The 13,015-nt window shown below is 39.2% G+C and overlaps 1 protein-coding gene across 1 annotated transcript in view; it reads left to right on the top strand.

Annotated features, from left to right (window-relative positions):
* The window catches only part of LOC137426038 (uncharacterized), a 202,993-nt gene that overhangs the window by 69,412 nt on the left and 120,566 nt on the right, over nt 1-13,015 (top strand). Inside the window, exon 2 of the mRNA XM_068114761.2 lies at nt 7,423-7,734. Within this exon, the coding sequence (XP_067970862.2) occupies nt 7,423-7,734 (312 nt within the window). The remainder of the gene's footprint in view (nt 1-7,422; nt 7,735-13,015) is intronic.

Raw genomic sequence — 13,015 nt, 5'->3', positions numbered from 1 at the left:
TATCTCTGAGTACCATTTCACAAGTAGTCATTGTTATGAGTTTATCTCTGAGTACCATTTCATAAGTAGTCATTGTTATGAGTTTATCTCTGAGTACCATTTCACAAGTAGTCATTGTTATGAGTTTATCTCTGAGTACCATTTCACAAGTAGTCATTGTTATGAGTTTATCTCTGAGTACCATTTCACAAGTAGTCATTGTTATGAGTTTATCTCTGAGTACCATTTCACAAGTAGTCATCCTTATGAGTTTATCTCCGAGTACCATTTCACAAGTAGTCATCCTTATGAGTTTATCTCTGAGTACCATTTCACAAGTAGTCATTGTTATGAGTTCATCTCTGAGTACCATTTCACAAGTAGTCATTGTTATGAGTTTATCTCTGAGTACCATTTCACAAGTAGTCATCCTTATGAGTTTATCTCTGAGTACCATTTCACAAGTAGTCATCCTTATGAGTTTATCTCTGAGTACCATTTCACAAGTAGTCATTGTTATGAGTTTATCTCTGAGTACCATTTCACAAGTAGTCATTGTTATGAGTTTATCTCTGAGTACCATTTCATAAGTAGTCATTGTTATGAGTTTATCTCTGAGTACCATTTCACAAGTAGTCATTGTTATGAGTTTATCTCTGAGTACCATTTCACAAGTAGTCATTGTTATGAGTTTATCTCTGAGTACCATTTCACAAGTAGTCATTGTTATGAGTTTATCTCTGAGTACCATTTCACAAGTAGTCATCGTTATGAGTTTATCTCTGAGTACCATTTCACAAGTAGTCATCCTTATGAGTTTATCTCTGAGTACCATTTCACAAGTAGTCATCCTTATGAGTTTATCTCTGAGTACCATTTCACAAGTAGTCATTGTTATGAGTTTATCTCTGAGTACCATTTCACAAGTAGTCATTGTTATGAGTTTATCTCTGAGTACCATTTCACAAGTAGTCATTGTTATGAGTTATCTCTGAGTACCATTTCACAAGTAGTCATTGTTATGAGTTTATCTCTGAGTACCATTTCACAAGTAGTCATCCTTTTGAGTTTATCTCTGAGTACCATTTCACAAGTAGTCATTGTTATGAGTTTATCTCTGAGTACCATTTCACAAGTAGTCATTGTTATGAGTTTATCTCTGAGTACCATTTCACAAGTAGTCATTGTTATGAGTTTATCTCTGAGTACCATTTCACAAGTAGTCATCCTTTTGAGTTTATCTCTGAGTACCATTTCACAAGTAGTCATTGTTATGAGTTTATCTCTGAGTACCATTTCACAAGTAGTCATCCTTATGAGTTTATCTCTGAGTACCATTTCACAAGTAGTCATTGTTATGAGTTTATCTCTGAGTACCATTTCACAAGTAGTCATTGTTATGAGTTTATCTCTGAGTACCATTTCACAAGTAGTCATCCTTTTGAGTTTATCTCTGAGTACCATTTCACAAGTAGTCATTGTTATGAGTTTATCTCTGAGTACCATTTCACAAGTAGTCATCCTTATGAGTTTATCTCTGAGTACCATTTCACAAGTAGTCATTGTTATGAGTTTATCTCTGAGTACCATTTCACAAGTAGTCATCCTTATGCAGTTCATCTCTGAGTACCATTTCACAAGTAGTCATCCTTATGAGTTTATCTCTGAGTACCATTTCACAAGTAGTCATCCTTATGCAGTTCATCTCTGAGTACCATTTCACAAGTAGTCATCCTTTTGAGTTTATCTCTGAGTACCATTTCACAAGTAGTCATCCTTTTGAGTTCATCTCTGAGTACAATTTCACAAGTAGTCATCCTTTTGAGTTTATCTCTGAGTACCATTTCACAAGTAGTCATTGTTATGAGTTCATCTCTGAGTACCATTTCACAAGTAGTCATTGTTATGAGTTTATCTCTGAGTACCATTTCACAAGTAGTCATTGTTATGAGTTTATCTCTGAGTACCATTTCACAAGTAGTCATTGTTATGAGTTTATCTCTGAGTACCATTTCACAAGTAGTCATCCTTATGAGTTTATCTCTGAGTACCATTTCACAAGTAGTCATTGTTATGAGTTTATCTCTGAGTAACATTTCACAAGTAAAGTAGTCATTGTTATGAGTTTATCTCTGAGTACCATTTCACAAGTAGTCATCCTTATGAGTTTATCTCTGAGTACCATTTCACAAGTAGTCATCCTTTTGAGTTCATCTCTGAGTACCATTTCACAAGTAGTCATCCTTTTGAGTTTATCTCTGAGTACAATTTCACAAGTAGTCATCCTTATGAGTTTATCTCTGAGTACCATTTCACAAGTAGTCATCCTTATGAGTTCATCTCTGAGTACCATTTCATAAGTAGTCATTATTATGAGTTTATCTCTGAGTACCATTTCACAAGTAGTCATCCTTATGAGTTTATCTCTGAGTACCATTTCACAAGTAGTCATCCTTATGAGTTTATCTCTGAGTACCATTTCACAAGTAGTCATCCTTATGCAGTTCATCTCTGAGTACCATTTCACAAGTAGTCATCCTTATGAGTTTATCTCTGAGTACCATTTCACAAGTAGTCATCCTTTTGAGTTCATCTCTGAGTACCATTTCACAAGTAGTCATCCTTTTGAGTTTATCTCTGAGTACAATTTCACAAGTAGTCATCCTTATGAGTTTATCTCTGAGTACCATTTCACAAGTAGTCATCCTTATGAGTTCATCTCTGAGTACCATTTCACAAGTAGTCATTATTATGAGTTTATCTCTGAGTACCATTTCATAAGTAGTCATTATTATGAGTTTATCTCTGAGTACCATTTCACAAGTAGTCATTGTTATGAGTTTATCTCTGAGTACCATTTCATAAGTAGTCATTATTATGAGTTTATCTCTGAGTACCATTTCACAAGTAGTCATTGTTATGAGTTTATCTCTGAGTACCATTTCACAAGTAGTCATTGTTATGAGTTTATCTCTGAGTACCATTTCACAAGTAGTCATCCTTATGAGTTTATCTCTGAGTACCATTTCACAAGTAGTCATTGTTATGAGTTTATCTCTGAGTACCATTTCACAAGTAGTCATCCTTATGAGTTTATCTCTGAGTACCATTTCACAGGTAGTCATCCTGATGCAGTTCATCTCTGAGTACCATTTCACAAGTAGTCATCCTTATGAGTTTATCTCTGAGTACCATTTCACAAGTAGTCATCCTTATGCAGTTCATCTCTGAGTACCATTTCACAAGTAGTCATCCTTTTGAGTTTATCTCTGAGTACCATTTCACAAGTAGTCATTGTTATGAGTTCATCTCTGAGTACCATTTCACAAGTAGTCATTGTTATGAGTTTATCTCTGAGTACCATTTCACAAGTAGTCATTGTTATGAGTTTATCTCTGAGTACCATTTCACAAGTAGTCATCCTTATGAGTTTATCTCTGAGTACCATTTCACAAGTAGTCATTGTTATGAGTTTATCTCTGAGTAACATTTCACAAGTAAAGTAGTCATTGTTATGAGTTTATCTCTGAGTACCATTTCACAAGTAGTCATCCTTATGAGTTTATCTCTGAGTACCATTTCACAAGTAGTCATCCTTTTGAGTTCATCTCTGAGTACCATTTCACAAGTAGTCATCCTTTTGAGTTTATCTCTGAGTACAATTTCACAAGTAGTCATCCTTATGAGTTTATCTCTGAGTACCATTTCACAAGTAGTCATCCTTATGAGTTCATCTCTGAGTACCATTTCATAAGTAGTCATTATTATGAGTTTATCTCTGAGTACCATTTCACAAGTAGTCATCCTTATGAGTTTATCTCTGAGTACCATTTCACAAGTAGTCATCCTTATGAGTTTATCTCTGAGTACCATTTCACAAGTAGTCATCCTTATGCAGTTCATCTCTGAGTACCATTTCACAAGTAGTCATCCTTATGAGTTTATCTCTGAGTACCATTTCACAAGTAGTCATCCTTTTGAGTTCATCTCTGAGTACCATTTCACAAGTAGTCATCCTTTTGAGTTTATCTCTGAGTACAATTTCACAAGTAGTCATCCTTATGAGTTTATCTCTGAGTACCATTTCACAAGTAGTCATCCTTATGAGTTCATCTCTGAGTACCATTTCATAAGTAGTCATTATTATGAGTTTATCTCTGAGTACCATTTCACAAGTAGTCATTGTTATGAGTTTATCTCTGAGTACCATTTCATAAGTAGTCATTATTATGAGTTTATCTCTGAGTACCATTTCACAAGTAGTCATTGTTATGAGTTTATCTCTGAGTCCCATTTCACAAGTAGTCATTGTTATGAGTTCATCTCTGAGTACCATTTCACAAGTAGTCATCCTTATGCAGTTCATCTCTGAGTACCATTTCACAAGTAGTCATCCTTATGAGTTTATCTCTTAGTACCATTTCACAAGTAGTCATTGTTATGAGTTTATCTCTGAGTACCATTTCACAAGTAGTCATTGTTATGAGTTTATCTCTGAGTACCATTTCACAAGTAGTCATTGTTATGAGTTCATCTCTGAGTACCATTTCACAAGTAGTCATCCTTATGCAGTTCATCTCTGAGTACCATTTCACAAGTAGTCATCCTTATGAGTTTATCTCTGAGTACCATTTCACAAGTAGTCATTGTTATGAGTTTATCTCTGAGTACCATTTCACAAGTAGTCATCCTTATGAGTTTATCTCTGAGTACCATTTCACAAGTAGTCATCCTTATGCAGTTTATCTCTGAGTACCATTTCACAAGTAGTCATTGTTATGAGTTTATCTCTGAGTACCATTTCACAAGTAGTCATTGTTATGAGTTCATCTCTGAGTACCATTTCACAAGTAGTCATTGTTATGAGTTTATCTCTGAGTACCATTTCACAAGTAGTCATCCTTATGAGTTTATCTCTGAGTACCATTTCACAAGTAGTCATTGTTATGAGTTTATCTCTGAGTACCATTTCACAAGTAGTCATCCTTATGAGTTTATCTCTGAGTACCATTTCACAAGTAGTCATCCTTATGAGTTTATCTCTGAGTACCATTTCACAAGTAGTCATCCTTATGAGTTTATCTCTGAGTACCATTTCACAAGTAGTCATCCTTATGCAGTTTATCTCTGAGTACCATTTCACAAGTAGTCATTGTTATGAGTTTATCTCTGAGTACCATTTCACAAGTAGTCATTGTTATGAGTTTATCTCTGAGTACCATTTCACAAGTAGTCATCCTTATGAGTTTATCTCTGAGTACCATTTCACAAGTAGTCATCCTTATGCAGTTTATCTCTGAGTACCATTTCACAAGTAGTCATTGTTATGAGTTTATCTCTGAGTACCATTTCACAAGTAGTCATTGTTATGAGTTTATCTCTGAGTACCATTTCACAAGTAGTCATTGTTATGAGTTCATCTCTGAGTACCATTTCACAAGTAGTCATTGTTATGAGTTTATCTCTGAGTACCATTTCACAAGTAGTCATCCTTATGCAGTTCATCTCTGAGTACCATTTCACAAGTAGTCATCCTTATGAGTTTATCTCTGAGTACCATTTCACAAGTAGTCATTGTTATGAGTTTATCTCTGAGTACCATTTCACAAGTAGTCATCCTTATGAGTTTATCTCTGAGTACCATTTCACAAGTAGTCATTGTTATGAGTTTATCTCTGAGTACCATTTCACAAGTAGTCATTGTTATGAGTTTATCTCTGAGTACCATTTCACAAGTAGTCATTGTTATGAGTTTATCTCTGAGTACCATTTCACAAGTAGTCATTGTTATGAGTTTATCTCTGAGTACCATTTCACAAGTAGTCATTGTTATGAGTTCATCTCTGAGTACCATTTCACAAGTAGTCATCCTTATGAGTTTATCTCTGAGTACCATTTAACAAGTAGTCATTGTTATGAGTTTATCTCTGAGTTCCATTTCACAAGTAGTCATTGTTATGAGTTTATCTCTGAGTACCATTTCACAAGTAGTCATCCTTTTGAGTTTATCTCCGAGTACCATTTCACAAGTAGTCATCCTTTTGAGTTTATCTCTGAGTACCATTTCACAAGTAGTCATCCTTTTGAGTTTATCTCTGAGTACCATTTCACAAGTAGTCATCCTTATGAGTTTATCTCTGAGTACCATTTCACAAGTAGTCATCCTTATGCAGTTTATCTCTGAGTACCATTTCACAAGTAGTCATCCTTTTGAGTTTATCTCTGAGTACCATTTCACAAGTAGTCATCCTTTTGAGTTTATCTCCGAGTACCATTTCACAAGTAGTCATCCTTTTGAGTTTATCTCTGAGTACCATTTCACAAGTAGTCATCCTTTTGAGTTTATCTCTGAGTACCATTTCACAAGTAGTCATCCTTTTGAGTTTATCTCTGAGTACCATTTCACAAGTAGTCATCCTTATGCAGTTTATCTCTGAGTACCATTTCACAAGTAGTCATTGTTATGAGTTCATCTCTGAGTACCATTTCACAAGTAGTCGTTGTTATGAGTTTATCTCTGAGTACCATTTCACAAGTAGTCATCCTTATGCAGTTTATCTCTGAGTACCATTTCACAAGTCGTCATCCTTTTGAGTTTATCTCCGAGTACCATTTCACAAGTAGTCATCCTTTTGAGTTTATCTCCGAGTACCATTTCACAAGTAGTCATCCTTTTGAGTTTATCTCTGAGTACCATTTCACAAGTAGTCATCCTTATGCAGTTCATCTCTGAGTACCATTTCACAAGTAGTCATTCTTTTGAGTTTATCTCTGAGTACCATTTCACAAGTAGTCATCCTTATGCAGTTTATCTCTGAGTACCATTTCACAAGTAGTCATCCTTTTGAGTTTATCTCTGAGTACCATTTCACAAGTAGTCATCCTTATGCAGTTTATCTCTGAGTACCATTTCACAAGTCGTCATCCTTTTGAGTTTATCTCCGAGTACCATTTCACAAGTAGTCATCCTTATGCAGTTTATCTCCGAGTACCATTTCACAAGTAGTCATCCTTTTGAGTTTATCTCTGAGTACCATTTCACAAGTACTCATTCTTTTGAGGCAAACACTTTTTGAGGGCTTCAAGCTCTTGCTAAAACTATTGCCAATATGACTACAAATCTGCCAAACACATATTGGAGTATTTTAGCTCGCAATCCTCCAAATATATTTTTCAACCATGACCCCATTGAACATCTTTTATTTTAATCATGGTACTTTTTTTTTTTTACCCTCTGACTTCTTTGGAACTAGCTCATCAATATGTGCTGAGTTATCCGGATTGTCGGTACAACATTCCTAATTCGTGTTGTGTCTCGTGTATTCGTCTTTGTCCAGGTGTTTCAGATTTGTGTGTGGCAGCTCCACACACATATAGAACATATATAAAGTGGGCATTGAGTAATACAATGGCTGTTTATTGTTCCATTTACCATGGTGACAGGTTGTACGGGAAGTCACTTGGTCAGTGTACAAGCAGGACAAGACCGTGTTCTTCTATATGAGTGTCCGCCATCGACCGATTCTCGGGTTCCATCGGACACTCACTGCGCGAACGTCCAAGTCCAACAATACACACCAGACCATGCAGAGTGTTCTGGTTTTCACTTCAAGAACCGGACGAGTTTGGAGCAAGGGACGAGTCCTGGGTCCTGTGGCCTTTGGCTGAAAGATGTTGAAGCTGCTGATGCAGGGACCGTGACCATGTCATGTGCAAATGGCAATATCACCCAGGTGAAGCTCAATATCAAACCAGGTGAGGATCAGGAAATGCAATAATATGAGTATCAAGCACAATCAATATAAATAGTATAAGGAAGTTTAAGATGATCGTCCAAAAAGTGACATAAATGTAGAAATAAGGAAATATATATTTGAGCCATGTGTACTATGTGCATGTGTACTGTGTGCATGTGTACTGTGTGGAGAGCAGTACTGTGTGCATGTGTACTGTATGCATAGCCGTACTGTGTGGAGAGCAGTACTGTGTGCATGTGTACTGTGTGCATGTGTACTGTGTGGAGAGCAGTACTGTGTGCATGTGTACTGTATGCATAGCAGTACTTTGTGCATGTGTACTGTGTGGAGAGCAGTACTGTGTGCATGTGTACTGTATGCATAGCAGTACTGTGTGCATGTGTACAGTGTGCATGTGTACTGTGTGCATGTGTACTGTGTGCATGTGTACTGTATGCATAGCAGTACTGTGTGCATGCGTACTGTGTGGAGAGCAGTACTGTGTGCATGTGTACTGTGTGCATGTGTATTGTGTGGAGAGCAGTACTGTGTGCATGTGTACTGTGTGCATGTGCACTGTGTGCATGTGTACTGTGTGCATGTGTACAGTGTGCATGTGTACTATGTGCATGTGTACTGTGTGCATGCGTACTGTATGCATAGCAGTACTGTGTGCATGCGTACTGTATAGAGAGCAGTACTGTGTGCATGTGTACTCTGTGCATGTGTACTGTGTGGAGAGCAGTACTGTGTGCATGTGTACTGTGTGCATGTGTACTGTGTGGAGAGCAGTACTGTGTGCATGTGTACTGTATGCATAGCAGTACTTTGTGCATGTGTACTGTGTGGAGAGCAGTACTGTGTCCATGTGTACTGTATGCATAGCAGTACTGTGTGCATGTGTACAGTGTGCATGTGTACTGTGTGCATGTGTACTGTGTGCATGTGTACTGTATGCATAGCAGTACTGTGTGCATGCGTACTGTGTGGAGAGCAGTACTGTGTGCATGTGTACTGTGTGAATGTGTACTGTGTGCATGTGTACTGTATGCATAGCAGTACTGTGTGCATGTGTACAGTGTGCATGTGTACTGTGTGCATGTGTACTGTGTGCATGTGTACTGTATGCATAGCAGTACTGTGTGCATGCGTACTGTGTGGAGAGCAGTACTGTGTGCATGTGTACTGTGTGGAAAGCAGTACTGTGTGCATGTGTACTTTGTGCATGTGTACTGTGTGGAGGCCAGTTCTGTTTGTATGTGTACTGTGTGGAGAGCAGTACTGTGTGCATATGTGCTGTGTGGAGAGCAGTACTGTGTGCATGTGTACTGTGTGGAAAGCAGTACTGTGTGCATGTGTACTCTGTGCATGTGTACTATGTGAATGTGTACTGTGTGCATGAGTACTGTGTGCACTGTGTGAATGTGTACTGTGTGCATGTATACTGTGTGCATGTGTACTGTGTGCATGTGTACTGTGTGGAGAGCAGTACTGTGTGCAATGGTACTGTGTGGAGAGCAGTACTGTGTGCATGTGTACTGTGTGCATGTGTACTGTGTGCATGTGTACTGTGTGAATGTGTACTGTGTGAATGTGTACTCTGTGAATGTGTACTGTGTGCATGTGTACTGTGTGCATGTGTACTGTGTAGAGAGCAGTACTGTGTGCATGTGTACTGTGTGCATGTGTACTGTGTGAATGTGTACTGTGTGCAAGTGTACTGTGTGCAGAGCAGTACTGTGTGTATGTGTACTGTGTGCATGCGTACTGTGTGCAGAGCAGTACTGTGTGCAGAGCAGTACTGTGTGCATGTGTACTGTGTGCATGTGTACTGTGTGCATGTGTACTGTGTGCAGAGCAGTACTGTGTGCATGTGTACTGTGTGCAGAGCAGTGCTGTGTGTATATGTACTGTGTGCATGTGTACTGTGTGCAGAGCAGTACTGTGTGCATGTGTACTGTATGCACAGCAGTACTGTGTGCATGTGTACTGTGTGCATGTGTACTGTGTGGAAAGCAGTACTGTGTGCATGTGTACTTTGTGCATGTGTACTGTGTGGAAATCAGTACTGAGTGCATGTGTACTTTGTGCATGTGTACTGTGTGGAAAGCAGTTCTGAGTGCATGTGTACTTTGTGCATGTGTACTGTGTGGAGAGCAGTTCTGTGTGTATGTGTACTGTGTGGAGAGCAGTACTGTGTGCATGTGTGCTGTGTGGAAAGCAGTACTGTGTGCATGTGTACTGTGTGGAAAGCAGTACTGTGTGCATGTGTACTGTGTGGAACGCAGTACTGTGTGCATGTGTACTCTGTGCATGTGTACTGTGTGCATGTGTGCTGTGTGGAGAGCAGTATTGTGTGCATGTGTGTTGTGTGGAAAGCAGTACTGTGTGCATGTGTACTGTGTGGAAAGCAGTACTGTGTGCATGTGTACTCTGTGCATGTGTATTGTGTGAATGTGTACTGTGTGAATGTGTACTGTGTGCATGTATACTGTGTGCATGTATACTGTGTGCATGTGTACTGTGTGAATGTGTACTGTGTAGCATGTGTACTGTGTAGCATGTGTACTGTGTAGCATGTGTACTGTGTGGAGAGCAGTACTGTGTGCATGTGTCCTGTGTGCATGTGTACTGTGTGAATGTGTACGGTGTGCAAGTGTACTGTGTGCAGAGCAGTCCTGTGTGAATGTGTACTGTGTAGCATGTGTACTGTGTAGCATGTGTACTGTGTGGAGAGCAGTACTGTGTGCATGTGTACTGTGTGGAAAGCAGTACTGTGTGCATGTGTACTTTGTGCATGTGTACTGTGTGGAAATCAGTACTGAGTGCATGTGTACTTTGTGCATGTGTACTGTGTGGAAAGCAGTTCTGAGTGCATGTGTACTTTGTGCATGTGTACTGTGTGGAGAGAAGTTCTGTGTGTATGTGTACTGTGTGGAGAGCAGTACTGTGTGCATGTGTGCTGTGTGGAAAGCAGTACTGTGTGCATGTGTACTGTGTGGAAAGCAGTACTGTGTGCATGTGTACTGTGTGGAAAGCAGTACTGTGTGCATGTGTACTCTGTGCATGTGTACTGTGTGCATGTGTGCTGTGTGGAGAGCAGTATTGTGTGCATGTGTGTTGTGTGGAAAGCAGTACTGTGTGCATGTGTACTGTGTGGAAAGCAGTACTGTGTGCATGTGTACTCTGTGCATGTGTATTGTGTGAATGTGTACTGTGTGAATGTGTACTGTGTGAATGTGTACTGTGTGCATGTATACTGTGTGCATGTGTACTGTGTGAATGTGTACTGTGTAGCATGTGTACTGTGTAGCATGTGTACTGTGTAGCATGTGTACTGTGTGGAGAGCAGTACTGTGTGCATGTGTCCTGTGTGCATGTGTACTGTGTGCATGTGTACTGTGTGCAGAGCAGTACTGTGTGCATGTGTACTGTGTTTATGTGTACTGTGTGCAGAGCAATACTGTGTGCATGTGTACTGTGTTTATGTGTACTGTGTGCAGAGCAGTACTGTGTGCATGTGTACTGTGTGCAGAGCAGTACTGTGTGCATGTGTACTGTGTTTATGTGTACTGTGTGCAGAGCAGTACTGTGTGCATGTGTACTGTGTGCAGAGCAGTACTGTGTGCATGTGTACTGTGTTTATGTGTACTGTGTGCAGAGCAATACTGTGTGCATGTGTACTGTGTTTATGTGTACTGTGTGCAGAGCAGTACTGTGTGTATGTACGCGTGTATCGTTGGTTATCTCCATTTACGGGTTTCAGCAGGTGGAACGGAGTCCTCCCAGGACCCAAAGTATCCCCCTCATCTCCGGTAAGGAGATCACGTGGTTCATGGACCAAACTCTTCAACTTTTTCAGAGTTTTGTTCCAAGTTCTCTTTTCAGGATCTTCACCGAACCCCGGATTGCCTCCAGTTGTTGTTCATTTGTGGTAATATTCCTGGGGATGGTTTTTATCTTGCCAAAACGAAGTTTTTGCAAGATGTATCAGTCAGCTTGTATGTTTGTTTGTTTGTTTTTATCTTGCCAAAACGAAGTTTTTGCTAGATGTATCAGTCAGCTTGTATGTTTGTTTGTTATCTTGCCAAAACGAAGTTTTTGCAAGATGTATTAGTCAGCTTGTATGTTTGTTTTTTTGTTTGTTTTTTTGTTTGTTTTTTTGTTTTTTTGTTTGTGGTTAATCATTTTTTTTCCACGTTTAGATCACTCTGTAGACCACAGTTATTATTGGAAACTCCTGTAACTTCGCATATCAGAGTCCTATAGAGATACCCTTCAGCACACAAAATTTTGAAGGTCAAGGTCAAAGGTCAAGGTCACTTTGTGGTCAATCATGGAGGTCGACGAAACCCTTATTTTTTGAGTAACTTTGATCGGATCGTCTCCAAACTTGGTGGGTATCTAGTATATGGTCCCGCGCTCAGCTGATTAGTTTTTGGTGGCGATCGGCCTTGACCTTCCAAGGTCAAAGGTCAAGGTCACTTTGCGGTCAATCATGGAGGTCAACGAAACCCTTATTTTTTGAGTAACTTTGATCGGATCGTCTCCAAACTTGGTGGGTATCTAGTATATGGTCCGGCGCTCAGCTGATTAGTTTTTGGTGGCGATCGGCCTTGACCTTCATTTTGTTTTTTTGTTTGTGGTTAATCATTTTTTTTTCACGTTTAGATCACTCTGTAGACCACAGTTATTATTGGAAACTCCTGTAACTTCGCATATCAGAGTCCTATAGAGATACCCTTCAGCACACAAAATTTTGAAGGTCAAGGTCAAAGGTCAAGGTCACTTTGCGGTCAATCATGGTGGTCAACGAAACCCTTATTTTTTGAGTAACTTTGATCGGATCGTCTCCAAACTTGGTGGGTATCTAGTATATGGTCCGGCGCTCAGCTGATTAGTTTTTGGTGGCGATCGGCCTTGACCTTCATGGTTAGCGCTGGAGGTCGAAAATTATTGACCCCAAGGTCAAATTTTGAAATCGTAGGTACCATATCGAGTAATACCTCATATGAATGCCCTTGATGAGTGCTTCCCAGATCTGTAAACAGTTTGACGCTATGACGTCGTTTGATGACGTCATGACGAAAAAACGGAATTTTCATGAAAAAATTATTTCCTCAGTTCTCATCAAAATCTTTCAATATTTCATGTGCGTTGGTCATGAAGACATACTATTCACCATACGAAATTATTAAGGTCAAGGTCAAATGGCAAGATACGGTTCACCCTGTGGGTGACATATGTTCATTTGTTTGTTTTTTTGTTTGTGGTTAATCATTTTTTTTTCACGTTTAGAT

This window comes from Myxine glutinosa, chromosome 4, assembly GCF_964187855.1.
Source record: "Myxine glutinosa chromosome 4, kmMyxGlut1.1, whole genome shotgun sequence".
NCBI lineage: Eukaryota > Metazoa > Chordata > Myxini > Myxiniformes > Myxinidae > Myxine > Myxine glutinosa.
The sequence above is the reverse complement of the archived record's forward strand: the minus strand, read 5'-3'. Positions and strand labels throughout refer to the sequence as shown.